Source organism: Aspergillus chevalieri, chromosome 5 (assembly GCF_016861735.1).
Source record: "Aspergillus chevalieri M1 DNA, chromosome 5, nearly complete sequence".
NCBI classification, from domain to species: domain Eukaryota; kingdom Fungi; phylum Ascomycota; class Eurotiomycetes; order Eurotiales; family Aspergillaceae; genus Aspergillus; species Aspergillus chevalieri.
Window position 1 is genome coordinate 2,841,663 of NC_057366.1, and position 27,710 is coordinate 2,869,372.

General features: G+C 48.0%; 11 protein-coding genes across 11 annotated transcripts; 3 read left to right on the forward strand and 8 right to left on the reverse strand.

Annotated features, from left to right (window-relative positions):
* Positions 1-1,018: 1,018 nt before the first annotated feature.
* Positions 1,019-2,167, reverse strand: ACHE_50996A (ribokinase; the record flags this gene model as incomplete). Its single annotated transcript, XM_043280774.1, has 1 exon — positions 1,019-2,167. The coding sequence occupies one exon, from the start codon at positions 2,165-2,167 to the stop codon at positions 1,019-1,021; it is 1,149 nt and encodes a 382-aa protein (XP_043138320.1).
* Positions 2,168-2,505: 338 nt separating this feature from the next.
* Positions 2,506-3,111, reverse strand: ACHE_50997A (uncharacterized protein; the record flags this gene model as incomplete). The annotated part of the gene is made up of 1 exon (XM_043280776.1): positions 2,506-3,111. One exon carries the CDS (start codon positions 3,109-3,111, stop codon positions 2,506-2,508), a length of 606 nt encoding a protein of 201 aa, XP_043138321.1.
* Positions 3,112-3,669: 558 nt separating this feature from the next.
* On the reverse strand, positions 3,670-4,224 carry ACHE_50998A (uncharacterized protein; the record flags this gene model as incomplete). Its single annotated transcript, XM_043280777.1, has 1 exon — positions 3,670-4,224. The coding sequence occupies one exon, from the start codon at positions 4,222-4,224 to the stop codon at positions 3,670-3,672; it is 555 nt and encodes a 184-aa protein (XP_043138322.1).
* A 2,444-nt stretch (positions 4,225-6,668) lies between these two features.
* MCM5 (MCM DNA helicase complex subunit MCM5) lies at positions 6,669-9,009 on the reverse strand (the record flags this gene model as incomplete). Its single annotated transcript, XM_043280778.1, has 4 exons — positions 6,669-7,161; positions 7,215-8,617; positions 8,679-8,805; positions 8,873-9,009. 4 exons carry the CDS (start codon positions 9,007-9,009, stop codon positions 6,669-6,671), a joined length of 2,160 nt encoding a protein of 719 aa, XP_043138323.1.
* A 543-nt stretch (positions 9,010-9,552) lies between these two features.
* Positions 9,553-12,870, forward strand: ACHE_51000S (uncharacterized protein; the record flags this gene model as incomplete). Its single annotated transcript, XM_043280779.1, has 3 exons — positions 9,553-9,775; positions 9,829-12,634; positions 12,684-12,870. 3 exons carry the CDS (start codon positions 9,553-9,555, stop codon positions 12,868-12,870), a joined length of 3,216 nt encoding a protein of 1,071 aa, XP_043138324.1.
* Positions 12,871-13,013: 143 nt separating this feature from the next.
* ACHE_51001A (zinc-binding alcohol dehydrogenase family protein) lies at positions 13,014-14,015 on the reverse strand (the record flags this gene model as incomplete). The annotated part of the gene is made up of 1 exon (XM_043280780.1): positions 13,014-14,015. The coding sequence occupies one exon, from the start codon at positions 14,013-14,015 to the stop codon at positions 13,014-13,016; it is 1,002 nt and encodes a 333-aa protein (XP_043138325.1).
* A 685-nt stretch (positions 14,016-14,700) lies between these two features.
* ACHE_51002S (uncharacterized protein) lies at positions 14,701-15,012 on the forward strand (the record flags this gene model as incomplete). The annotated part of the gene is made up of 2 exons (XM_043280781.1): positions 14,701-14,790; positions 14,842-15,012. The coding sequence occupies 2 exons, from the start codon at positions 14,701-14,703 to the stop codon at positions 15,010-15,012; spliced, it is 261 nt and encodes an 86-aa protein (XP_043138326.1).
* Positions 15,013-15,356: 344 nt separating this feature from the next.
* On the reverse strand, positions 15,357-16,373 carry ACHE_51003A (uncharacterized protein; the record flags this gene model as incomplete). The annotated part of the gene is made up of 1 exon (XM_043280782.1): positions 15,357-16,373. One exon carries the CDS (start codon positions 16,371-16,373, stop codon positions 15,357-15,359), a length of 1,017 nt encoding a protein of 338 aa, XP_043138327.1.
* Positions 16,374-18,188: 1,815 nt separating this feature from the next.
* Positions 18,189-18,728, reverse strand: ACHE_51004A (uncharacterized protein; the record flags this gene model as incomplete). The annotated part of the gene is made up of 4 exons (XM_043280783.1): positions 18,189-18,387; positions 18,454-18,472; positions 18,529-18,570; positions 18,638-18,728. The coding sequence occupies 4 exons, from the start codon at positions 18,726-18,728 to the stop codon at positions 18,189-18,191; spliced, it is 351 nt and encodes a 116-aa protein (XP_043138328.1).
* A 2,271-nt stretch (positions 18,729-20,999) lies between these two features.
* Positions 21,000-21,418, forward strand: ACHE_51005S (uncharacterized protein; the record flags this gene model as incomplete). Its single annotated transcript, XM_043280784.1, has 4 exons — positions 21,000-21,116; positions 21,173-21,213; positions 21,268-21,286; positions 21,359-21,418. 4 exons carry the CDS (start codon positions 21,000-21,002, stop codon positions 21,416-21,418), a joined length of 237 nt encoding a protein of 78 aa, XP_043138329.1.
* Positions 21,419-25,553: 4,135 nt separating this feature from the next.
* ACHE_51006A (uncharacterized protein) lies at positions 25,554-26,331 on the reverse strand (the record flags this gene model as incomplete). The annotated part of the gene is made up of 2 exons (XM_043280785.1): positions 25,554-26,242; positions 26,298-26,331. The coding sequence occupies 2 exons, from the start codon at positions 26,329-26,331 to the stop codon at positions 25,554-25,556; spliced, it is 723 nt and encodes a 240-aa protein (XP_043138330.1).
* Positions 26,332-27,710: the final 1,379 nt, after the last annotated feature.

A 27,710-nucleotide genomic window follows, 5' to 3' on the forward strand; every position in this document is an offset into this window, starting at 1 on the left:
AAAGTCAAAATATGGCAGTCATATTGTACTTTGATCCCTATTACATCTGTCGTTCCTGGATTCTGACTCGTCTTGCAGTTATCGTGCATGGCGGCGACGCTTTACAAAGAAATGGAGTGGATACATCTATGTTTTTTTAGTGGCACATTGGGTACTATAATGCGTCAATATGGCTGATGCCAGAGGTCCAACGAGGCTTTAAAAGATGTCCACGTACACTGGCAAATCCTAAAGCCTCCACGGCTGACTCGAAACGTTGTCGCCCACGGGGGAAACGTCTCCGCCGACTTGAAGGCGACGAAGATAATGGAGAAGGTTGATTCCGCGCGAGCCAATGCGTGGAAATGCTCCATTGAAAGGATTTACGGCGTGCATTTTTCAATGCACAAGGCAACCAGGGCCGCACCTGACGGAGGTTGAAAAGTACATTTGTACATTCTCGCACTCCGTCAGGTGCTAAAATGTACATTTCAACCTCCGTCAGGTGCGGCTCTGGCGCCACCGTGAGCAGAAGTCCCGGCGAGTGCCTGGAGAGATAATCATGCAATCACTCATCTATGAGTGGGAGGCGAGCCTCCAGCAGGGGGGAGGGGACTTCTAGAGCTGGAGTGACACGCTGGCGAGGCTGAACAACGAGACTGCATGGTACTGGGGATGGCTTAAATAAATGTTCTCATCCAGATATCTCTTTAAATGAAAGACAAATTTCAGTCGGTGAATGGCCATTAGCTTGGGATGTGACTAGAAGCCAGGTAGAACAACCAGAGAAGACCAACATAGTGATCTAGAGGACTATACAATGAATTGTTTCTTGAATACACGTGCAAGAATCTAGCAGTAGGGCTCGTCATCGAACGTGAGGAATGTGAATAACAGATGCGCGTCCACACATAGATGCCCGCTGGTACACGGACATTCCATTCTTCGCGAGACATCTCGCTTTGCCACATATTGATGGTGCTTTATGGATATCTATATCTAACATGAAGTATAAAGTATGATACATCGTACGCGCATCTCAGAGCTCATCCTCCCAAGGAATGCTATCCATAGCCCCTTGTCTCTCAACACACCGCGCCGCTGCTTTTGTCGCCAATCTCATAGCCTGTTCCGTCACAGTCTCATACCGTTCCTTCATCTCACCCTCCGTGATATCAACTCCAGCCTTTCCAGCAGCCCTCCTCGCCTCACGCCACCGCGCAATCTCCACCGCATACGCACCCACGAACGTATCCCCCGCGGCCGTCGTATCAAGCACCTTGGACACCTTATCCGCCGGAATCTCGCCAATGAATCTGTCCACCCCGTTTGCGGGACCGCCGGCGCCGGGTCGGCAGGCGCTGTACCAGGAGCCCTTCGAACCAAGCGTGATGATAACGTATCTCGTGCCATATCCGTGAAAAAAGCCCGCAATATTCTTCTTTCTGTCCTCACCGATACAGGCATGCGATCCCAGTTCCTTTTCCGATGGACTCATTATTTCCGCCTCCGTCTCGTTCATGATAAGGTGATCCACATAATACATCCCGTCTTCCGGCCGCAAACCCCCTGGAGGCGCGGGCGCCGGGTTAAACACGATATCCGGACCAATCTCGATCCCCTGCTTCCCCTCTTTACGATTTCTCTGCTTGAATGCGCCAATCTCAAGCAACGTCCCAATCAACGATTGCTTCGGAATCTCACCCTGCAGCACAATAACATCCGGCACGGGAGCCGCAAGACCCGACCCCAGCACCTCCGGAACAGGCTGCATACCCTTATAGTTCGCACCAGGCGAGAAACAAATCCGATTCTCGCCCCCAGCCGACTCATCCACGATGATCACCGCAACACCCGTATACGCATCAGGAATAATCCGTACCCGCGACGTATCAACCCCCGATTTCTCGAGCGTAGGTTTCAAGAGGGCGTCGAAGTGGCCGTCTAGTGCTCCGACTGCGCCTACCATTTCAATATCGATCGGCGTGCTGGGTGTGGAGGGGGTATTGGGGGAGGTGGGCTTGGGGCGGGAGGTGCGGCCGCATGCAACGGCTTGATTTGCACCTTTGCCGCCGGCGGACATGAAGTAGGAGGATGCTGTTATGGTTTCGCCGGGGGAGGGGAAGCGGGGGGTTACTGAGACCATGTCGACGTTGAGCGAGCCGATGACGCGGATTAGAGGGGGCATTGTTGTGGTTGTGGTGGTTGCGGTACAATCGTAGTATCGTAATGTGTGTCAATTCAGTGTGGAAGTGTAGAGATATATAAAGAGTAAGGACTAGCGATTTCGCAAGCTAGTTAGTTGAGATGATGGTGGTGGAAGTGACGATGCTGTCACGCGTGGGGTTCAAGTTCGGTGGGGCCTCGGCTTACGTCGGTGCTTGACCAGCCCTATCTCGGACTACTCCGGAGTACAGCTACAATTACAACTGTACCAGTGATCAAGCGATATATTATTTTGAATATTAGTTCTCATCCCGAAAGTGTAACAGAAATACAATTGGTCCGCATGATCCGATTCCCAGTTCACTCCGGAATCCCATAAACCCCATACTCATACCACGCTTTCACATCGTTAAACGTAGAAACAACATGCTCCATATCCCAATACTCATCACCCCTTTCCTCCCTCCTTGCAACCTCCCACCCAAAGATAAGCTCATCCAACGTGACACAATACCGGGCAACCTCATCATGCTCTGCCCAAGGATACACCACCTTCGAAGTCCAGAGCATATTGCACGTATCGACCAAAGCCTGCGGTGCCTTCAAAACATCCTCCCGGTCGTCAAAAGACACCCTGTACAGCTTCCGAAATGTAGACTTCCACGCATCTACATGCGTATCAACATCGTTCTGTGCCTGTTCGATGCACTCGATGTCTCGTACGATGTTGCCGGCGTAGGTGACCGTGTTTTGGACCACTGATAGGTCGGTATCTAGGATGGTTCTTCTGAGTTGGACCATTCCTTCGCGGTTCTTTTCTGATTGGTCGGCTACTTGGAGGACTTTGTTGAGATTGGCTTTTCTTAACAGAGAGTTTCTGATGTACTCTTTTCGTCGGGCTTGATAGTCTTCCTCGCTCTTTGGAAAGCTGGTATGATGAGCAAAGCTAATAGATCTGAGAGCCATGTTGAATGGTTAATGGTTGAATAATGAAGTTGGCAGATTGAACCGGGGATAGATTGGTGATGACAGTTTTAAGCGGCGGAGAGTCGAAATATATAGAACAAAGAATGCAGCAATAATAAGCGAGGCAAACATACAGGAAGCCTGTACAACAGTGATATATGTGGTTCCAGCGTATACCCATGCTGTTAGTACTTCTAGTACTACACTTAATGTCCCAGTGCATCAAAACAAGCACATGGCAAGCTTCTTATATGTATTACCCAAACGAAGACTCCAATAATTGGGACTGTATAACAAACAATCTGTATAGCATTTCGAATGTTTGCTTCTAAGATTATGGTTGTCTAATTTAATAAGCGACAATGTTACACTCAACCACAACCCGGCACAAAGAATTGCCGCCGTGCCCTAGTTTACCTCGACAACTACAACTCTTCAGAAAGCATAGTAAACCCGCGGTAAACGCTTAATTTATTACCTATCTAAATACTTACCAGATAGCATCAACTCTATTTTAGTCACACGGATCCTAAAAATCATAGCCATCCTTCATCTAGTCTAGTCCGACAACAGCCCAAGCCCAAACCCATCCCACAAATTCTTAGCATAAAAGCCATCCTTCATAGTTTCAATATACCAATGTCTCGCATGCTCCAATCTGGAGGCTTTCAAATAATCTATCCCAGTCCCCTGCTTCTCATACAACAACCATCCCTGAACAAAGTCTTTCAACTGCTTTTGATATCCAACAGCTTCCTTGTTCTCCGCCCAAGGAGCCAGGATCTTCGTAGTCGCGAGGATGTTGCATGAGCTGATCAAATCTTTCGGTGATTTGACAATGAGTGCATGGGAGTCAAAAGGCAGTTCGTAGAGGTCTCTGAATCTTGCTTCGAGGGCTTTAGCCTGCCGCTTGTCGATGGTTTGCATCGTTTGGATGCATTCGATATCAGCGAGGATATTGCCACCGTATGAGATGGCAGCTTTCTTGGTGGGCAGGCAGGTGCTCAAGATCAAAAGTCTGGCCTTGAGTGACTCTAGATGATGTTGGCTTGACTTGTTGAACTTTTGGGTGAACTCTTGAATATGAGGGAGCTTATTGATTAGCTCTTCCATGATGGTAATTTGATGCGGTGGTTGCGGTGGAAAGCTTTTTGAGTGAGAATAAGGTGAGGAAGATGATGGTGATTGGATTGGATTCTTGATGGGAGGGAAGACGAGATTTATAGAAGAGAGACTACAGGGGAGATAAATGAGGGCAAATATAGAAGCAAACTGTACAACAGTTCTATGATGTGACGCCCAATTATGACAATTATCTACTCCTGTACGTACTCTGAGAAGTTCAGTACTAAATGCTTGTCATACATCCATTGCTATAGAACGTGAAAAGATGAAGAATATCGACTGTTGATCCCTGGCTATATTCACTATACTAACCGTCACCCGGAAGATTGAGGCACCATAGGCAAATGACAATCCACAGTATTCAGTTTGCTCTATAATTTTGGACATTTATTGCACACGATCTGTATTCGGCACTCTATACCAGCTAGGATATTGCCGCCATATACAACAAATTGCGTTGCTGGGATGCGCTCCGACATTGGGTTCTAAGAATGGGACTGCTAGTATCGCCGGCCCAAACCGCTTCTAGCAATTTGGCAAAGAGCTCGAATAGGTGGATTAAAACTTCCGTTAGACTTGATAATGAGGAGACTCCATGGGATGATCTTCTGCATAATAAAATGCAGGTTCATCGCCGTGTGCAACCTTGCCAACCTCTTCTCAATATCAGATGCAGGTGAGAATGGAAGTCCGTATAGGAAGCTTTCTTTCCAAGAATGAACTCGCCGGTCTTCAACAACCGACGGCGTCAACATATATGCCCTTAGCATAATACAAGTAACCACCTCATCATACGGCCTCGGTTATCCCCCATAGGCATTACCGTCACCATCGCGCGCAAAGGCAAATGGTTCAAAGCCCTCCTCGCAAGTTCCATTAAACCAAATTCATTCAGGGATTTATATCGACTACGCGGGGGGTGAAAGCGTCCTGTCATAATAGTCGAGATGATCGTCAGGGTGATAAGGGTTCTCCATTCCTCCCGGGCATCAACCTGGTAAATTTGATATCTCAGAGGATATCCCTTCTCATGTGCCTGGATATTTCTGAGAAGTCTGATGTGCCGCTCGACGGGCCCTTTTCCCGCATTGTCGAGCGTGTTTCTCGGGACGCGCATCGGTCTTCGATGAGCCGTCCCAACTCATGCTGGGATAAAGAGGAAATGAAAACACAGGCGAATACCGAGAGCGTCAAAATATCAGGAGGAGAGGTTGCACTCGCGCCAGAGCCAATTCTGAAGCGGAACCGATGTCAGTGCTAGTGCTACAGCCAGAGTCAGACAGTGCCGGCGCGGTAGTGGAGTTCGAGATTGAAGTTTATACCTTGGTTCCTTTTTGTTCCCTTTAACGACCTCGCCGTCAACTTTATCAAGCACACATCTAATTCACTTTCGTATACCCTTCTTTCAGCTTTGATTTGGAGGCCTCAGACAACTGAGTTGTAGTCCATTGTGATTGTATTGCAATAAGCATAAGTATTTGATGCGTCAAGATTAGGCTTTTGTGAAAAGACTCTGTCCTTTGCTTGCAGATAGGAAAGCGCATCCGCGGTTAAATTAGAAACTCCCGGCTTGTGGTAGCAGGTCACACGAAATGTTTGAACGTATTGTGATGCATTCACCAAATGCAAATCCAACCAGTTCACTAATGAGAGATTGAGGGACATTGGTCCATTTATGTCAACTGTGGACGCATGGTCAGTAAGTTTGTCGTGTGCCTGATCTTCTTGGCTACCCAAAGTAGGGATGAAACCTCATAACAGCTATTCAGCATCTCGACGACGACGAAGATTGTTGACGGATTGGCATGAGTCTGGCTTGTCGTTTGGCATTCGACCTGGTTCTAAAGGAGAGCATAACTTAGTTATCGGAGTTTGATTAGAAAGAAGGCTAGCACTATCGTGCCACAACGAAGGATTAAACGTACAAAAGAGGGCTGAATAGTGGTTGGTCAAAATTACTAAAATTGAGGCACAGACAATGGCTCAGTCGCTCTGGTTTAGGTGAATATAAAATGGAGCAAGAAAGTAGTGAATGAGAAGACCAAAAGTTTGACCCAAATGCCGCTAGTATGCTCAGGTAAAGATATATGAACAGTTAACGATTAAATCGGGTTGCTACCAGCTAATGTCTAGTAAGAAGCAGATCACAATCGAACCTATCTCAATGAAGTAGTCGTTATATACTACCACAGGTCTTGTAATCAATGGGGCTAGGTAGCTTGTATATGCTCGAATTGTTTCCAATCATGAAAATAGATAATATACTCAATGTTCCCATAAACACGCCATACACCAGTCCAGTCCCGCTGTACCCAAACTTAACCCTCTTATCTCAACATGTATAAAAAGTGAACATAACGCATTCACGGTATATGTAAGCATCACCTCGTCGAAATGGAGCAAAAACAACGAAAAAGAAGAGAAAAAGAACACTAAACACCATGTCGGTAAACCTGCGACCCTCCAGACCGAATCTGTAAGGTATCTCTCCGCTGGAGGACCACTATCGCTCTGTTCAAAGCTTGCTCGGTATATCCTCTCCCGTCGACAAATTCACGGCGCAGAGTAGCCAAGCTGGTACTCCAGCCAATAGGCAGACGGCGCTTGAGCTCGTCTTCAATCTTGCCAACTTCCTCCATCATCTCCTTGCTACCCTGTCCCTCACCCTGCGTGATAGCATCCATGGTCGACGCCAGGAAGAGCCGGATGGCCTCGTCAACGTGGGCTTCGGTGGCGACTGGCGATAGTTGCAGCTTTGCGAGGGACTCGGAGATACGGACGATGGCTTCAAGCTGACGGACGGTGATAGGGATTTGAGAACGAGCATTGGCGTCGAGTTCGGCACGGTGGACTTGCTTGCGGATGGAGACAAAGTGGGAGGACAGTTTTTCTGCGGCTTCGGGGGAAAGGCGAGGGGCACATCGACTTCAAGATTGTTAGTGATGGTCTTTCCTTGGAAAAGTAAGAGTGGTACTCACGTTTTGCAATAGCTGATGTATCTCTTCATAGTGTCCAACGGGATTTCAGCCTCAGCCTGTTCCTCCATACCTCTACCGTGCATGTGCACACCCATTACGTGGCGTGCAATGTTTTCATCACGTCTGCGGTCGTGGTCATCCCGGACAATGAAGATCATATCGAAACGAGACAGGATGGTGGTTTGGAAGTCAATATTCTCGCCGGGTGTTTTCAGATCGTCGTATCGACCGAAGATAGGGTTTGCGGCGGCCAGGACGGACGTTCTCGAGTTGAGGATAGTGGTGATACCTGCCTTGGCGATGGAAATGGTCTGCTGTTCCATAGCTTCGTGGATAGCGACTCGGTCCTCGTCCCTCATCTTGTCGAACTCATCAATACAGACGACACCACCATCTGCCAGGACCATTGCACCTCCTTCGAGGTAGAACTCGCGTGTGGCGGCATCTCGTTGCACCGACGCGGTCAAACCAGCCGCAGACGAACCCTTACCGGAAGTATAGATGGAAATTGGCGATACCTTTTCGGTAAACTTCAGCAATTGAGACTTGGCGGTACCGGGGTCACCAAGAAGCATGACGTTGATATCTCCACGAAGTCTCATTCCATCAGGGAGAATCTTCTTCGAACCGCCCATAAGCAAACAAACAATAGACTTTTTGATATCCAGGTTACCGTAAATCGAGGGAGCGACACTCCGGGCCAAGGCGTCGTACAGATCCGGTCGACGGCTCAATTCCAAAAACTCCTGCTCTTCTTCTTCCGAAAAAACAGCACTGCCCTTCGCAGTGTGATCTAAATCGCTGCTGATACCAACGGCACGGAGGTATGGGTTGCGAATGGCAACTGCGGCGTCTTTCTTGCCGCCCTTGGCTTGGTAGATCGAGAAAATACCCATCACTGAGCAACGAGATCCTGGCACAACCCGGTTGGCCAGGTAGCGATCCGCAGAGATGAGCACATGCCTGGGGAGTTCTCCGACAGGGACTTGGTCGGGAGCTTCTTGGAGTTTAAGAACCTGTTGGTCGACGAATTGACACTTCTCGTGTGCAACCACATAAGGATCCAACGGACATCTGTCTCCTGGTTCGTCCCCAGGTTGTTGTTTACGACCACAGGTTCTGGGTAGCGAGAGGCCGGAGAATCCGCCATCAACTGGAATATTTTCGGCATGGTCACAGTTCTTGCACCGGATGTGGACGATTGTTGCTTTCGACGAAATAGTCGAGGCTCCGATGACGATACCGGGAATACGGACAAGATGAGAAATGTTGGTGGCATTGAGATCACGGATCGAGATGTGTGTTGCGGACGAGTGCAAGAGCAGTTGATGCGACGGGAGGACAATGTCTCTTTGGGACGGGAACACAATCCGTTGTGTGCACTGCTTGAGGGCTCCTTCGAACTATGGACGAATCGTGTCAGCAGTCTTCCACCGAGAATAAGTCCGTCAATAGCTCTCATACCAGAGGGATGATGTCTGCGGGCTCCGTCGTGAGTTTGTGGGCCAGCTCTTCGTTATACGAAATCAAGTGTGCGATATCAATGTCGCAGTAGTATTGCTTCACCAAGGCATTCTGTCGAAGCTGGTCTCTGTATATCTCATCAGTCTCTCCTCACCCTTGACCTCGTCTATATCTCATTCATTCCGAGTCCGTACCGGTAAATAAAGGCGTTGTCCAGCTGGAATTCCAGCACAAACTCCCGCAGTCGGGCTTGAATGTGGGTGCGAGAGTCTTCGCCAACCTCCTCACTGGGCGGTAGCACGCTCAAGGTATAGGGAGTGCGTCTATCCATGCCGTAGACGTCGAAAGAAACCGAATTATTATGAAGCAGGTGTAGTGATGGTTGTGGATGCTGTAAACTATCAACGCCGCAAGGAGTCGCGGATAATATCTTTTTTGCTGGACCGCGGGGAACGCGTCGCGTCACGGACACGCGTTAAGTGGTTTCTTTTGTCAGGCACATAATATTTTATGCCTGACAATTGACACAGGCACCGGAAGAAGGATATTCCCAAGTTCCTGATTTGGCCTAGGTGCCGTGGCTGCGGAGTGGGCGCATTTCCCGATCGGGGTGAGCTGTCATGTGTTTCCTAACAGCGAACCGCATGCGGGCGGTTTTGGTGGACGACGTTTCACCTGCGTTCGAGACCAATACGCCTTCATTCCTGAATTCCGAGTTACCGATCGCGATTACGTTGCCGTGAAAGGCTCATTGACGACAGCGCTGCGATACCGCGGCTCCCAACAGGAACAGCTGTCCTCTGTCATGATCAGGTAGCAGTTCAGCACGATCAGGTACGCTAGCCGTTGGATCCGGCCTTTTCGCACAAACGAAATGTCCACCGCGAGTCCGCGCAAGTCGATTGACAGCCTTGGCTCGGGTACGTCGACGCCGTCGTTGTCCCAACAGTCCGCCAATCCGTTGGATTCGCCCCGGTTCCCGCCTCAGCGAAACACCCCCCTAAGGAGAGGGTCGACTGCAAGTTCGGTTGTGAGCATTGGAGGAGCTCTGGACTCGTCACAACGTCATGGGTCAATTGCGGAATCAGGGCAGAATGGTGCGTTGTGTTTTGGCTGTTAGGGAGAGGGGACTGTACTAATACTGGTTTAGCGATTTCCACCCTGCTTCAACCTCCGATTGTCCGCACGGGACTACTTCCTCATACCGCGGTGTCGTCTACCGGATATAAACCCCCGTCGTCCCGCGATATTCCCCCGGTGACATTGACGAACATACCCCATGTCGAATCGAAAGCGTTTCAACCGTATGTGTCCCAGGTGGGGTCATTGTACGATGTATTCCAGCAGGCCAAGGAAAGCGCCGGAGAAGAATCACAACTCGCGCGAGGAGGCAAGGGTCCTCAGAAACTGGACGACTTCGATAGACTCGGGTCCAGATCGCAGGAACGACGACCGTCGACATTGTCTATTAGCTCACGTGCCAGTTCGCCATATGATGCTAGAGGTAGAAGACGGTCTTCTGGTGGACTAAGCCGTGGTCAGGGAATTACGCCGCTTTCGACGATTCCGCCGTTATACTTTGAGGAAGAATTTCATCTCGAGAACCCCCGGATATTCGATGTGGTGTCGGAGAAATCGGACATAATTAGGCCTCCTTCAAATGGGGCTGGAGAGCCCGCACCAACTGGTAGAAAGGCGCTTGCTACGAATGCCATTCTGCAGGAGAAACTGTCATGGTACATGGATACAGTGGAACTACACCTCATTTCGTCTATATCTACAGCGTCCAAATCTTTCTTTTCAGCCCTAGGGTCTCTGCGTGAACTACACTCTGAAGCAGCCGATTCAGTGAAACGGATACAAACCTTGCGGAAGGACCTTCAAAAGATTGACCGGGAAATGGCATTAGGGGGGCTAAAAATCGTCAACCTGCGGCGTCGAAGGGAAAACGTTCGAATGCTTGCTGACGCCGTGTCCCAACTTTGCGACGTGGTCGAGTCCGTTTCTCGGTGTGACCAGCTTGTGGAGAGCGGTGAAATCGAGCAGGCTGCTTATGGCCTTGAAGAGATTGAGAGGTTAATGGCCGGTGAGCATGCTGATGGACGTCCTAGCGAAGATGATGCTTCGCCAGAGCGGAAGAGAAGAATCGATTTGCGGGGGATCAAAGCTCTAGAGGGCGCATCTGACGACCTTGCGCGATTGAGGACTAGGATTGGTGGGGGATACGAGAGCAGATTCTTAAGCGAACTCCTTGCGGATCTAAGACAACATGTGGACAAAGTGCCGCTTGATTCAACTTTGCGACGATGGGGTTCCTCTTTCCAGCGACAACGCGGAGCACAGCGTTCTGATTCTACAATATCACCGGCCTATATGTCCTTTGATGATAAGTTCCGATCCAAGTTACTGTCTCAGCTTACGGGACTCGCACGCACTCATCATACCACTCCTGCGACCACTTCATTCAAGACCGCTGTTCTCCGAGAGATGAAAGCCCTGATCCGCAAGCAGATGCCCAGTTCCAGCGATGATGATGCCGAGTCAGCAATCTCTGTATCTACGGCAAGGTCATCATCACTTAGCCAGCAAGAGAAGTCGTCGATTCTCGCACGCAACCTCCGTGCAATGGATGCGGAAGATTCTTACAGCATGCTGAGCCGAGTTTATACCAACGTCAGTGAATCTTTGCGAAGATTAAGCGTCCAAGTCAAGATTCTCCTTGACATCGCCAGTGGTTTGGACAATCCATCTGAATCCAAGTCCCGGTCTCCAAGCCCTGATCCGCGACGGTCGGAGAGCCGTAGTAGACGACCGACAATAGTCGCGCAGGATGAAATCTTACAGGTTCTAGACATGTCTAGTCTCCTGGGACAAGCTGTGGACATCGCCCAGTCACAGATAACCAAGGTTCTGAAAGTCCGGACCGAACAGACCTCTCAGCTTGCCAAGGAAGACTTCGTGAAATACTTCACGTTGAACAGGCTATTTGCCGATGAATGCGAGGCAATTTCCGGGAGAAGCGGTACTACTTTGAAAACCGTTGTGGGCAACCAGATCCGGGACTACGTCACACGGTTCGGTGAGAACCAGCGACATAGTCTTGTCGAGGTGATGGATGCGGACCGATGGGATGCTAAAGACTTTGGTGATGCTGAAAACGCAGCCCTCAGTCGGATTCTTGATGCAAGTACCAAGGATATTGAGACTTGGACACATGCATCGAAGATCTGGCTATCGGCTAAGGCGAACGATACGCCAGAGAACAGCACAGCACCTGTAAATGGCTCTGGCAAGGAAAAGGCGCGGAGCGCCCTCATCGACGAACAGAAATACATCTTGTCAGACTCCGCCATCGCGATGATGCGAAGCATCGAGAGCTTCCAATTCCTCATAGCAAACATCCCCAGCATGATCCAGGACGTCGCATCTGGTCTGCTGGAGTCGCTCAAGCTCTTCAACTCGCGTTCCTCGCAGCTAATTCTGGGCGCGGGAGCAACCCGAAGCGCGGGATTGAAGAACATTACGACCAAGCACCTCGCCCTCTCATCTCAATCTCTAAGCTTCATCATTGCCCTGGTTCCATACATCCGAGAGTTTGTCCGCCGCCAAGCACCGTCCAGCCCATTAATGGGCGAATTCGACAAAGTGAAGCGACTATACCAAGACCACCAGTCCGGCATCCATGAAAAACTAGTCGACATTATGAGCGCTCGCTCTAACGTACACGTCAACGCGATGAAGAAGATCGACTGGGATGCTGATTCTGCGTCCAGCGGTGCGAATTCATATATGGAGACTTTAACCAAGGAAACCGCCACACTTCATCGTGTGCTGAGCAAGCATCTCCCCGATATTACTGTTACGATGATCATGGATCCCGTCTTCAGGAGTTACCGTGATCAGTGGACGAAGGCGTATGGGGAGACGAATGTGCGGACGGAGGCTGGGAAGCAACGGTAAATATTCTCTTTTCCTCAAACACGTAACCCATGCTAATGAACGCAGAATGCAACGCGACGCAGAGTACTTCCAGACAAAGATGGACAAGATCGAAGGATCTGGAGAACTGGGAAAGCGTCTCTTGGAACTGGTTCAAGCGAAGAACGTCGAATCGGGCTCAACTAGGGAGGGTTCAAACTCACTCAAGAAGAGCGAGGATGGTTCAAAATCAGGGACGAGCAACCAATCCTGATAATTCAACGTTTGTACAGGGGCTGCTGTTTGCCCGAGTTATCTAGGACATATTTTACATAATTCAAAGATTTATTGCGCACGTTTGAGTGGTTTTCAAAGATTATGCTTGCTATCAGTATATAGAGTCCTACCCTATATGTATCACGGAATAACTACAATCTTCCCCTGTGCCTCATCATTCTCCATGCATCGATGAGCCTCCACAATCTCCTCCATTGTAAACACACGCCCGATCTTAACCTTCAGCTTCCCAAATTCCACCAGTTTAACCAAATCATCCAAAGGCATCTTCATAAACTGCTCATCCCCACCCCCATAAACTGTAAGCTTCGTCTCAGACGGAATCAATTCCATCGGGCTCATGTCCTTCAAAGACCATTCATTCCCCACAATCCCAGCCATACAGACAGTACCTCCCTTCCTCGAACACTTCAACGAATCCGCCAGCGTAACAGTTCCAACCAGCTCGAGCACCTTATCATACAACCCCGCCGAGGAAGACGTTGACGACGCCTGCCGTATCTGCTCTTCAATCGCCCCGTCATCAATCCAGACCTCATCGGCCCCGTTCTCTCTGAGCATACTTTCTCTCTCCTTCTTCCTCGTCGTCGCCCCAACAATAGCCCCATGAGCCTTCGCAATCGCCGCCGCCGCAAGTCCAACACTCGATGTCCCGCCCCGAACCAACAGCCTCTCCCCCTTCTTCAATTCCAACGCCCACATCAACGATCCCCACGCCGTCTGCAACATCTCTGGCAGTGCGCCAAGCACCTCCCAACCCAGACTCGTCCTCGGTAGAACCCTCACCTGCTTCGCTGGAATACAAGCATACTCCGCATACCCCCCATCAAAGGCCCTCCCCATCCCGCCCATAGCCGTAGCTACAGAAGCTCCTTTCGGAAACCGGCTTTCGAGACCCGGGGCTGTGGCTGCAATGGTGCCAACGGCTTCGATACCCAGGATGCGCGGAAATTGGACGGGGGAGTGGCCCTGGCGGGTGAACATTTCCGAGCGGTTGAGGCCAAAGGCGCGGATGCGGATTAGGACTTCGTTTGCGCGGGGTTGGGGGGTTGGTCTTTGGAGGAGTTTGAGGACGTTGGGAGGGCCTGGGGTGGATATGACGATGGCGTTCATGGTAGACATGGTGGTGTTTGGGATGGATTGGTTGATTATTCTCGGGTGATGAATGGGAGGCTACTCTCGAGCCATTGGATAGGGTTTTATAGGGGCAGGGGACAACTGGCTGTTAATATTTCACTTATCCTCAGGTTAGAGTTGCAAACAATGTTGTACCATAGAGGGGATTACTCTTTTCGGAAAGCAGCATGTTTGCACTATTTGTCCCACCGGTTTGCTTCATTTGCTCAATTTGCCTCCAGATCTAGAACACAAGCACACGAGCATCATCCTCCTTGTACATCGCATAACTTGAACAATCGCTCAAGATAATTCGTCTCCCAGGATACTCCACTGCCAACATGATTTCCCTGATTCTCACTGAAGCCGCAAGCGTGCCTTACGCTGAAGTCATTCCCCTGCCCGGATGCTCCACCATGACTTCATGATGCTGTCAGGAAACCAGGAATGCAACCGATCGATGCTATCATCAGATCCAGATCGTGGTTATTTAGTAGCTGCACTTTCTCATTGAGATCCTTCTTCTTCATCTTCAACGATAATTCAATTCTCAATTGCATCTCTCTTGTCTAGAAGACATATTTCCTAAGGTACGTCTGAACTCCTCGAACCTTTATTGGCCAGCGCTAACTATGTACTTCAGACTAATTCTACCTCTACCCCTACCAATCTAACTCAATTTAAATACACCATGCCTCGCGGATCCGAATACGCCAACGCCCCTGCCCAGAGCGATAACCCCATTGAAGCGGGCGAAACCAAGGCCCACGGAACCTCTGGCGTACGTCCTTCCTCCGCCATCCTCCATGAACCACAACTAACAAACATCCAGAATACCGACCTCAACCGCGTAAACAAGGTCGCCGAATTCCCCGAAGGCGCCAAGGGCACTGGTACCGCTGCCAACCCGCTTAGCGGCCAGGGCAGTGCCGGCCACCAGGATGGAAAGGGTGGTCATGACCCGAAGACTCTTGGGGAGAACAAGGGGCTGGGTGCTCAATGATCTATGATCCGAGAAGACTTGAGTTCTTTTTGCATGAGCGGGGCTCGTTGTAATACTTTGTGATTTGTAATATGATTTGCATGGGTCAGGTCAGAGTTAATTAAGCATGCACTACAGTTTCCGTTATGCTTATGATATGGATGGGTCCACGGATGGAGTTGATAATTTAATGTGGAGTTAAAGTGATAAAGAAATAGTCTATTCTGGTAAATGCATAGGAGATGTATATATCTCTTTTCTTATATAAAAAGCAAAGCAGAAAGCAAACAACGCCAGCAAATTCCTACAAAGGAAAGAAAGCAGATAAATATCAACAGACAGTTTTTAACCTTAGTCTAATCCAGTCAGACAGCCCAAGCTCGCGGTAATCGACCCCTGCGCCGCTGCGCCATCGTTCCCGCAGTATTCAAATGGGACAGGAGATTGACCTGCTCAGCATTCGCAAAGTCGACATGCAAAAAATCCATATAAGGCTCTCCATGACGACGGCTTTCGTTTCTATAACCAACCAACGGAAACTGACTATCTTGGACTAGGAGCGCTCTATATTCAGCAGCCTTCGGTTCGAAGGACACAGCTCGCTTCTCTGGTGTTGACTGTGCGAGCTGTTGGGTCATTTGCGAGAGTTTGGCTTCGCAGGCAGTCAAAATCTCCCTGAGCTCCGCGGTTTGATGCTCCAGCTGGGCTAGATGCTGTTCGATTTCGTATTCGACGGTCGATTGCGCGCGCCTATCATGGGCATGGGCATCGGTATCGGAATAGTCGAAATGCGTTTCAGCTTGGTTCAAGGCGCGATTGGTCTTGTCGTGGGAACACTTCTTGTTATTCTGACGCTTCCTAGGCCTTAAAGGAGCAGGTGCGATATTGATACCACTGTCTTCGATGTAACTGTCGCAGTTCCGGTTCACTCCTTGCATGAGATCCTGGATCCCCATATGAACATTAGAGGGATGCGGCACGAGCGAAAGCCTTCCCGGAGTCAAGCACACTGGGAGTTCAGCCTCACTGTTACTTTCGACAGACATATCACTTGTGATTGATCCCTTGCTGCTGATGGACTGGGTGTCGATATCAGAGTTCGCCATATATAGCGAGCCGCGCTTTGAATAGTTGTTTCTGGTGCTGTCAATCGAGTGTCTGTCACGCGAATAGTCGACTTCCATCGGGTCGGAAAGTCCGTTGTACAGGATACAGTCCTCATCGACGGTTCCGATACGAGGTGATGGATTAGCATAGCCTTGGGGAAGTGGCCTTGAAGAGCCACCTAGCTTATGAAGAAGAAACTGGGAGGTCTGTGAAAGGGGCCTGTATCGGGATCCAAGCGATTGGCGCTTGGGTCGGGGGAAGTTCAAGGTTGACATTGTGTGAGAAATAGTCCTGGAAGAGGTGGATGACACTGGAATATTGCCTTTAATATTGCCTCATCCTGGCCATGCTAGCTATGATCCTCGAATAAAGAAGGCACTTGATGGAGGATTCCGCAATTTCGACAGCCACTTTTCGCCCACCTTCCGAATAAAGCTAATGTTGACCGGGATTCTGACACACGGGACCAAATCTAGCCTGTCATATCATTTCGCAAGTCTCCGTGACAATGGAATAAGTCTGATATCCCCTGTGGCTGGAATTTTCTGCGCTTCGTTGGCACATGCATCCTAAGGATAATGTTGTTGTGGAGGGACACTGGTGTGATTCCGCACCGAGACAGATCATTGAGTGATGTCTCGGTCATTCTTCTCATGAAGTTGGGGTTCAGGTTTGGTGTGGGTGGCTTGGATATCAGAATCAAGTCTCACATTTTCCTTGTTGGTGGTGATATCTTTGAGAGCGGATTAACTGGAAGATACTGTTTCACTGGACAATGCTATTCTGGCATATAGAATGTCATGGTCTGAGTACTCGTCTGTGATCAAAACGATTACGAATTATACCGCTTGTTGGGTCTCATGCAGCCACTCACTCCAACCGGACTCCAGTACAATTAACGGAAATGGTTGCTTGATCGAGGTAAGAAATGTGTCTGCTTCCTTGCGCCGGTGGGTATTAAGCCCAGGGTAATTGAAACCGCTGAAATTTACTGAAACGTCCGCATATTTGGTACCAAGTTGAGAAAAGGCACGTAAATGCGATCCTCCAAATCCCACATCCATTATTGGAAGATCTATTTGTCCGAACCCGGGGCTTCTCGCCAGATCTATTCGGGAATGGTAGGTGTTAGACTGGCTGTAAAAGATATTGAGATGGTGATGCCCTTGGATGAGTGCTCCCACGAGAGTTTCCGGCACTGGTATCTTCCCGGAATCCAGGACGAACTTGGTGGAGGAAAGAGCCTACTTGCCTTGGGGGCAAGTCGCGATACATTTCTTTTACTGCACCCTAAGATCCGAATAGTACTATTGCGAGCTGCCAATAAACGTAGAGATTCGGGCTTCTCTGATGCGATGCACCGAAACATTTTTGCTGGCAATCGGAGCTACAGAGTAAGCAATTTCCTACCCGCCGAACCATCCTGTTGCTCAGGTTTCTAAAGCATCTACTCCGACTGAACGTAATCGCAAACCTTGGTAGCTTTCAAGGGCTGGAAATCTAATGCGTGGGCGGTTTTAGATACCCATCCTCATTCATTTATCGATATGGGGTACATACTACGGTGTTGGTCCCTGATGCTGCTCTAGGCATCGTGTTTGACTGAAAATATCATCCGAAGATCATGGGGTCGCGAATCGTATCGTCCTTGTTTTCATTGCTCTATCCCCGTTTCAGTTGATTTATGGCCCTTTTTCCGTCTCCTCTTTTCATTGATTGATTAATTCCCCGGCTCTGTCTCATAGCATGGGAACGTTAGACGTCTGAGAGATCTAGGTCTATAAGATAGACTAGAATATCTCAAGACAGTACCTGTTAATCTGAACAGCAAAGTCCAACTATTATACACATCGAGAGCTTTCCGGCACTAATACGTAAATTTGCGTTTGATGGCGGTATATAAAGCTTCTGGTAAGTATGTTCGAGAACTCATGATGTTTATCGCTCCCCCAAGATCATCGAAAAACGTCCTAGATCGACTATGAATGACTTCGTGATCCATGCAAAATCAAATAAAATATGGTTCAAGTCGAAAAAGTCGAGTTTTTGCTACGCAAACACTCTGTACTGGAAATATATGGACCATGAAATCAAACATCTTTAACGTCGTAAACCATTGCATCGTAACGTCCTCCAACATAAATCGCATAAATAATTGCGTCATAGTCGTACCTCCATTTATAGAGGGGGACATCTCGAGTGTATCTAGCCAGTACCGGGGCAGCTGATGCTCTCGTAGTCGCGGCCACCGCAGGGCGTGCCGTCACCAGCGCCGCTTTGAGCAGTGCACTGTATTAAATATTAGTTTGCGGGCTCATGTATTGCCACATAAGCATTTCAAGAAGAAACACATACTTTACCGGTGCTGCAATTCCTGTACAAGCATTGTTATTATGGTATAAATTGATCGAGTCACGGGTTGGAACTTACCAGCTAAGACCATCAACGTTGCAATTGCTACCGTTTTCAGACCTGATAGAAAATCATATTAGCTTTAGCTCAACAAATAGGCAGGATGAGAATGTCTCAGAACATACACCCTCCATCTGGCGAGCCTTGACTGGGCAACTTGCGGGTCCAGCGAGGGCAACGCTGGCCATGAAAGCAAAGACAATGGTAGTGGCACGCATTTTGGTTGATTGAGAGGATTCAAATTGAGATTCTTGGAAAAGAGCACTTGCAGAAGTAGATTGATTGGAAATGTTGCTGCGAGACCTCGAGGGGTTTATAGATATGAGAACTTCTCATGTTCGACTCGCTTTGAGCACCTTGGTGATTCCATAAAGCCCAACCCGAGACAGCTTGTTTCCAAAACTCCACGCATACGCGCAATTGAGGATATTCGATGCTTCTCGTGTTATCAAAATTGCTCGTGTATGCTGGTGCGATGCTAGTCGAACAAAGGACCGATGTTGATATTGTCGATCAAGAATGCCTCGCCTCCAGAGGTGTGAGGGATTTTCAGGCTCTGAGAGGGGCCATGCATATTATCCTGCGCTGAGAGCATGGTCTACAAAAGTTGTTTCTTTGTTGACTTGAGGTCCGATGTTACGGTAGATGTATTACCTTGCAGTTGCCGCAGTCAGCCCCTCATTTAAAGCTTTATTATCTTCCGGAGCATTTAGCACTGTATGGGCTGTGTTATTCATCAAATTACTTACCAGTTTGTTACGGATAAGTCATAGAGTAACACAGTTCAATTAGGAACAACGGACACTGCAATTCCAACGGAACACTCCTCTTGTTCTTATTCTCACTCAGCGACATTGGGCTAAAATTGGTTAGATGATGGTCGGGGTAAAATGAGTTGGCCCGAAAACAATGACAGACTGAGTCATTGGCTGCATATTAACCGCATGTTCTCTTTAGGCTTTGCTGCGGCGCTGCGACAAGAAACCATAAGCGATGACATGCATAATCCACTATATCCGGACGGATCCGGGTATCGAAGTCTACAAATTTGGAATCCAAATACCCGATAGTGACATTTTTCTGTTAATATGTACATTGCTGAGAAGCATAACCGTAGAAGCATGGACTGAAATGTATACCAAACGGGTATGAACAGCTGCACGGTACTTATGTCATCGTTTGGCGTTGCAGGTCGGGGAAACTGCCTGCGGGGAAAAGCTTAGTCAATTGACTGATTGGCAAGAAAAAAAAAAAAACAATAACTATAGATTTCGAACTGTGATCTCCCAGAAAGATAATCGATTTTGATATGCGTTTCAAAACGTGGTAGTTTGCGCCATATGCACTTGTGCACTAATCGTATAGTATATACCTACTTTCAACCTTGGTTTGTTCATTGGCCAGAGATCCTTGAACTGATAACTCGAAGTATTATCTAGTAGAATCCAACAATCAGAGAATACGAGATTCTATGGGCGAATCATTGGCCCTCCAAGACTACTTCGCTCAGAAATCTGCCCGGCAATTTCTGACCACAAATGGGGTACTATGCTACGCAAATCGGAGCCAAGGAACTTACAAGACCCAGAAATCCTCCACATAGAGCCTCAAATACTGGGTCTTGTAGTGATAATGTGTCATTCATCGCCGTAGTCCATGTGTATGGCTCTGGGGGCGAAATGCAGACAGTGCCCTAAGAGTTACCTGAATGGGTGATGATCGACAAAAGATCATTTCCCCATTCGTCTTGACATGTCATACTAACCCTTATCAGCCACTCATGATGCTCAGAGGCAGTTCTTTCGGGCACCAAGGTCAGCAAAATCTTCCGGAATACAGCCTCAATTGAGAATTAGTCGGCTGATTGCTGTCAGGATTGGCACTGGATTCTTTGGGGTTTCTCGTATTTTCCAGGCTGACATTTCATCTCACATAATATCTGCACCTAATCGAGTAGTGTTCCTCCCGGCCCTGCGGACAAGCTCGGAGGTTTCTTTTCTATTGATAGCGGCTAGAGATCGAGCCGGATGCTTGATATGAACGCCGCGTATCCTCACATTTGGTATGTGCACACACATCGGTGCTGTATACAAAATCATTTGCTACGCTACATGGCAAATCATGAGTCTGGCCAATTCGGGATTCGACTGTTGTTGCCTATGTATATGAATCAACACGATGATGGCGTTGGTAAGATGGCTCAGCATCGCTACTTGCATGCAATCAGGCATCATACGAGTGCAATGAGGGTCGGGGAACACGTAGTATTCCAAATTCGGAAAGGAAAGGGATCCTCTCTAAAGGACGCACCGTAAGCATAGAGATTGATTCATGATAATAACTCATCTCGAATGCTATAAGAACCCCCCCCCCCAATGTCTCGCTGTTGAGGCCTACATTCTCAGTGGCATCCTCATCAGTTTTCAGACTCCAAGCACAGTTCTCAATTATTCTTATTCCTCTTACCAAAACACTCAACAGTCTACACAATGCAGTTCACCAGCCTTGCCGTTCTCTTCATGGCCAGTGTTGTCTATTCTTTGCCTGCGCCTGCTCCTGCCGCCGTGGGGTTCAGCACCCTCGAAACCAGATTTAACATTGTCTCCGTATGTTCGAAGACGTAGACCACCTAACTCATCTCATTAAAGCTAATACCCTGCAGGAATGCGCTGGCTCCAAGTGCCGGGTCGATGGCAAGGACTAGTAAGTGCACTGAGAACAATGAATATCAGTTTTTCCTTTACTAACGCTATATAGTGACTGCTACGTTGGCACTGTATGTGGCATTTCTAACTCTGTCGAGTCAGCTTCTATCAGAGCATCAGGCTAACTATAGTGTTCTTTACAGTGCGCGGACGGGCAACACTGCGGTGGCCCCAATGTTAACAACCTTGCCTGCAACATGTAGATGCGGCTTTATCCGTCAGTGATGACTTACGAATCTGGATAAGCAGTGACGACTTATGCTTATGGATGAAACTCCCGCTTGATGATTATGAGGTTTATGATTGACTTTCTTGTATCTTTTGATATGATGTTCTATGTGTTTATACCAGTACATATGTTCAGGAATCGCTTTTTGAATGCAGTACAAACGTTGGTTTATGTTATTTCTCTCGTCGGAGCCTATATATCGAAGTCTTCTCGCCTCAACGTGGAAAATTCACTGGGACAGTAGGGCACTTGACCATCAATATATTACACTTTCAAGCCAATCATCGACGAATGTCAGAGGCGGTCCCTTCAGCAGTATCGAATTTGGAATAATCTTCGTCTTCGCCATCAGAGTTCTCAAGGTTCACGAGTGTTAGTACAATGGCTTTTCGTTTGCTGGGTATCCTGTTGATCGTAGCCAGCTGAATATCCCTTGTGTGGCGGACTGTATAACTGACGGAAAAGCTACAGTGTGCTTGGTGAGCATCGTTCCATCTGTGCGTAGTTGGAATAGTTTTTCCAGATGCAGGGGTCATGCCCGCGTCTTTCAGCATTCCGCCATTTTTTAGATCGCAACCCTAATACTGATAGTTCAGGAAATGGCGCTGCAAGAAGAATGTATTTGTACTTGGAACTCCGTAACAAGTAGTCGTGCTTTCCCGAAGAGCTTCCACGTGTGGATTGGCAATCTAGTGTGCTCCTCATGGCTAGTCATGAATAGTAAGCGATCACCCTCCCTCCAAATGGTGATCCCATCACTGGTACTTGGTTTCCCGGTAATGAATGACTGTTCAATTCCAGTCCAAGCGGACTGCGTTGAGCTCAAGTGTTATCAGTCCAATTAGCGTATTTTAATATAGGTTTAGTCATTCCCACAAGCATCGCCCCGAGCCATAGGCTAGATAGCTTTGGACTTCGACTGGCCAAAATCTTCATGAGCATAGTAAAGTTTTCTTCTTTAACCAGTGGAACTATTGTTGCAATTGCAGGGTTGATCCAAGCGCTGACGAGATTGCATTCAACTTCCATATTGAAGAATGTGCTGCATAGCAAAGACCGCACGCCCCATGTATTGCAACTCAACGTCATGTAGTAATTTAGCACCTGACTGTGATCTGTTACTAGGCCTGAAACTCGTACATCTTCAAGGGGGCGAGGCTGTTTGAGCTCGCAAGACTAGTTTCGGAAGAGGAAGCGTGACCGGCTTGCCGTTAATGAAAGGGATATAGAGTGCAGCGGCCAGAGCAGCGAAGCATTGACCGTAAAGACGGTGATGGGAGCAGAATCTGGTCAGGTACTCCAGCGCCATATTGGATGATGGTGGCTTAGATTTCTCGAATGGAAAAGGTTTTATAAGGCTAATGCGTACTGTATCTAGAGTTGCGTAGACCAAGGCGACAAGTATGTTCTCTGGTTATATTCTGTTGTGGCTTCCCATCCCCCAGCAGGAGATAGCAGAGCATTCCACCAACTTGCTTCTTCAGCACTAATATTGCTTCCTAGATTGAGCTCAATTTTCTGTTGCGGGTCGTGCCCCAAAGAAGACCGACAGCCCCTGTTGTTATAGGTTTTCGTGCACCGATGTTCTGGGGAATGTACTAATGATTCCTGCTACCGTGCAGAAAGGATATACGCCATGCGAGAAACAGGACCGTCAAATAAATGCCTTCATCGAATCCCGTGAGACCTTCAACCCCGGGCCAATTCACCAGAGGGGCTGAATCAGATACCCGCACTGTCACCGGATTGAGAACAGCAGGAAGCATATTCAAGGACATTGTTTTGGATCGAGACGGCAACGTTTACCAGATACCCCCCAGGCCGACTGTTCGCTAGCTAGTAGGCCATGTGGCTCATTCCCTAATTTCTTTCAATGCAGATGGGCCCGACTCTGATTTCTTCGGGAAGCAAGTTTGATCCGAGAAAAGATGGCGCTCTCCGTACAATTTGTTTTATATCAAGGCAACAAGATGGGAGTAGAGTGAAGCATTCGCGTCTCTGAAATAAAATGACATTGGTTATAGCTGTCGTGGGGTATTCGCCCAAAGTCTTCTTTGGTTGGACGAGCCGCGTCATCCATGACAGGCGGTAGAAAGCTCGCAATCAATAGAGATGGTGCAGAAGCTGGCAAACCGCATGTATTTGAACGAAGGACAAATTGCTGACAGTATGAAAACTGCCCAAACCGGTTGAACAGTCACATGACAGCATGATATTGTATGATTTTCTTCACCAATCAGTTTTCATACTATCTTCCGTCCATCATACTCTGAATATCAAGCTTTATTTTGAGCTGTAAACTAAACATACTTTTACCACCTATAACATGTGAGCATTGGCCGCATACTGGATGTTCGCTCGAAGCCTCTGGAAAAAGATGACTCAGACTGGGCTGCACTGAAGCACATAGGTTCCATATTGACACTGCAACTCAGCTTCTGGTACAACTAAGAACTATGCGCGGCCAGTTGTTCTGAACTATACCGAATTAGCACGATGTTCATGCTATTCACCGGTTTACGGGGCTTCCATCGCAGGCGCCTGACCAGTGTCTGAGTGACAGCTTGGCAGTGGCACATGAGAAATGCACGAAGGCCGCTTCAATGAATGAGAATTGGAGTTGAGGTTACTGTCACCACGAGATCCACTTATCACAACCAAGTTCAGCGCGGTTAACCGCAAGGGACGATTGCGTAGTACGATACAAGGATATTGCATGAGCAGAACCGATGATAAAAAAGGACTCCTTATGCGTATGATCGACAGCCGGGAGATCCACGACCTCTCTGTGCTTGCATGGACCATCTTCGAATGGGATTTGAATCGCGACGGTGCGATATAGGGTACTGTGTTCTCTGTAAGAGCAATGGAGACGTTATTTAAAATCATCGGCGCACTGTGGCTTATAAGTAAAAACCATACACGTACTATCCATTGAAAAAAGTTTTGTTCCAACTTTATCGAGCATTCTTTGCATCCTCATTCGCTCTTGTATAATCATGGGTTTCCGCAACAGCGTGGCTTTCATCCATGATAACATGAAACGCCGGGTACGATCAATAACCAGACAAACACAAGATTATGAGGCAAGACAGAAAGCTCCTCTATTGTGAAGTAATCAATCTAACAGCAGTCTAGATAGCTTTTGTCGATGCCGTAAAAGGACCAGACGATCTGGTGGTGATTTTTTGTCGTCGTCGTTTCTACGAACATCTAACATGGCACGAATACAAGGAACTCGGAGACCCAGCAATAGCAGCAGTTGTCAGAGCCGGATGGAGCTGCGTGGAGCTGGACCGGATATGGGAGTTAATACGCCAAGGAAGATTCAATAAGATGGAGCTGGATAGACTCCGTGAAGAAGCTGGGGAAAAGCATAGATGGCTCTCTACACGCGAAAATTCCGAGCCGATTAGTGTGTTTGATTAAATTAATGGTAGAGTAGTGAATTGGGCGATATATGGGATTTGCTTTCTGTCTGGTATGCGCTGGTTGGTGTCACTAAGAAGACGAGAAAGGGAACGGAAGTAAATTATTCGTAGATGCCGAAAACCCTTGTCATTATATTCAAGGGATATCCAGGTGATGCCGAGATACTTTCTTCCCAATCCAACTGATTGTACTACATTACGACAAACCTGGATCCTTGCATGCTTTTTCTTCAGCCTTTCCACGGCTGTTATTAGGGCTCAGTTAGGACCATTCATTCAACGTGGTGGAAACAAGAGGCTGGTTATAGTTCAGATTAGATTTTTTACCAACCACCATATTAGCGGCTCATGTCGAAAGCAGACGCAACTAGGAGCTGGATACCGACATTATGCATGATGCGCGGCGTGAGTGACGAGGATCCGTGCATACAGGCACAAGTTGCAAATAGCCAAGAGTCTCCGGAGCTACTTGGAGATGATGTCCGCAAGTTGGTGATGGATTGGTTGGAAATATGGGCGATGTTGGAAGGCTTGTCTTGAAGCTTGGGTCTCAAGGGGCTTACTATGGGGATACTGGCAGCTTGGATTATTGCATTTCATAGCGAGTAGCCAGTGGGTAGCCAGACGGTGTACACCTAGGGTAGCATAAAGTTCAAAAAGGGGAGACACCATAATCACTCAGCACCCTCCCAACATCCGCATCCTTCTCTCCCTTGACCACAATCGCCACTCTGCGGCCACCATCCTCCGGCTCTGCAGCGCCTCTATTGCGCAGCGACTCTGGTTTCCCTGTAAAATTCGTAGCACACAAACCCGATCCGCCCCTAGCACCTTAAATCCATCATCTTTCAGTCTTGCCTGGTATATCACCATCAGCATATTGACAGCTGCCTTGCTCGTGCGGTACTCAGTTCCAAGGGGGCTATAGTAAGGCGACTTGGGATTCACTGCATGCGTGATGCAACCAGTGCTGGAGCTCACGGACACAAGCCCCTTCTCAGGAGCCTTGCGGAGGAGGTCCAGCAAGGCTTTGGTTGTGCTAAGGGCGCCGACGACATTAACGTCTAGGATTTGCCTGAGTGCCTCGCGGCTTGGTGGGCTGGCCAGGGAAATGATTCCGGCATTATTGACTAGAATATCGAGCTTTCCATACTGAGATGCTATCTGGGCAGCAGCTGCATCGACAGATTTATCGTCGGTGACATCTATCTGAACCCAGGAGGCAGTGCCTTTCACATCAGGGAGGGCCCGTAGGGCCTTGATGGATTTAGCTCCCTTGGCTGGATTACGGGAGCCTAGGATAACATGATAATTGCCGGAGAGGATGAGGTTTTTGGATGTTTCGAGACCAATGCCTTGGTTGGCGCCTGGGTACTCCCGTCAGAACCAAATAGATCATGCACGGGGAATATTATGTCATACCAGTGATGAAAACCAATTTCTGTTCCATATTCATCTTGTAGTCTGTCATAGAAATCGAGTGTAGGAGTAAACATTGCGCTACCCATGGGTTCTAAACCCCGTTAACTCCGCTTATGCCCCAGACGTATCAACACGAACAAAGAATGCATTGGATAGGATGTGATATAGATAGCACTATAGCTGCATTCCTGGCTGTCTCTGGATGGCCCGTCCGTAGATCAGTCCTAACTCCGATTATGTCGGATTTAGCCCAAGTAACGGTATGCGGAATTCGGCCAGTTAGTATAGACGACTGTCACTTGTATCTGTCTAATGTCTAGGATTGGATGCCGCAGATCTTGCTTTATATCAAGTCCTTTCTTAATGGAAGTGATAAAATACCCCAGGCTCTCATTAATGACTCGCGCGCGTTCTTGAGCAGTACGAATTAAGGAGCTGAAGCTACCATGTAGAGCGTTAGCCTATTATTATCCATGGAGATTCCAAAACGATTTATATCTCAGGAGTCGCCGATAGTTTGCCAATCTACAGCCTCGGTCCTGTGCTTCGTGTTTCTACCGAAAGAAGTACCAAAAGCTACCCGTCTTCCATGGCAGTGCCGCGAAACAGCCATGCCAATTAACCTAGTCTCACTGTGTCATTTGCCTCCCAGCTAAAGGCGAAACAACTAGGATCGACAACGGTCAAGCACCTCGGCGCGCATTAGGAAGCGACGAAGGGTGAATACTGAAACGGAAATGGAAAGCCATAAAATCTGATGCAAAGGTAAAATTCACTAAGATAATGTATCAGACATGCAGATTGAGGCAGTGGCATAATAGCCTGACCCGAATCCATTATTTATATTTTCTCTCTCCCATTAAATGATCTATTGTCTGGTTAGTGAATTAATGCTACCATCTCCATCTATACTTCCACTACTATAATATACAATGCACTTTGATATCGGGCCAATTGACCCTAATAAAATTACCGATCCGTCTTCTTTCATCATTTGAGTTTCCTTCTACTTTGCCTTCGAGTTCTCTTAATCTTTTATTAACCTATATTTTGACCTTGGAGCATTCCTGCCCGACTGGAATGCCTACCACCAAGTACACGGACGAGCGAAGCATAAGTGGAACTGAAATTTTATTTGATTGAAGTTATGAGTTGATAGCATGTCTGCTATATTCCATAAGTCATCAATCCGCTAATATACTAATGATAATACTTCAGGAGATCTAAGATGAATTGAATTGAAACAAAAGCAGCTCGTCCTCACGACATCCACCCTAAAACTGAAGCAATAACGACAGAAAGCCAACAGGGAAGGTGACATCTTTCTTGCCGAGAATTGGAGATTTTCCGGTAATCATCAAATGTTTGGTAATTTTTGGATCAGCCAAATGGAGCTGGCAAGGTCACTCTGAA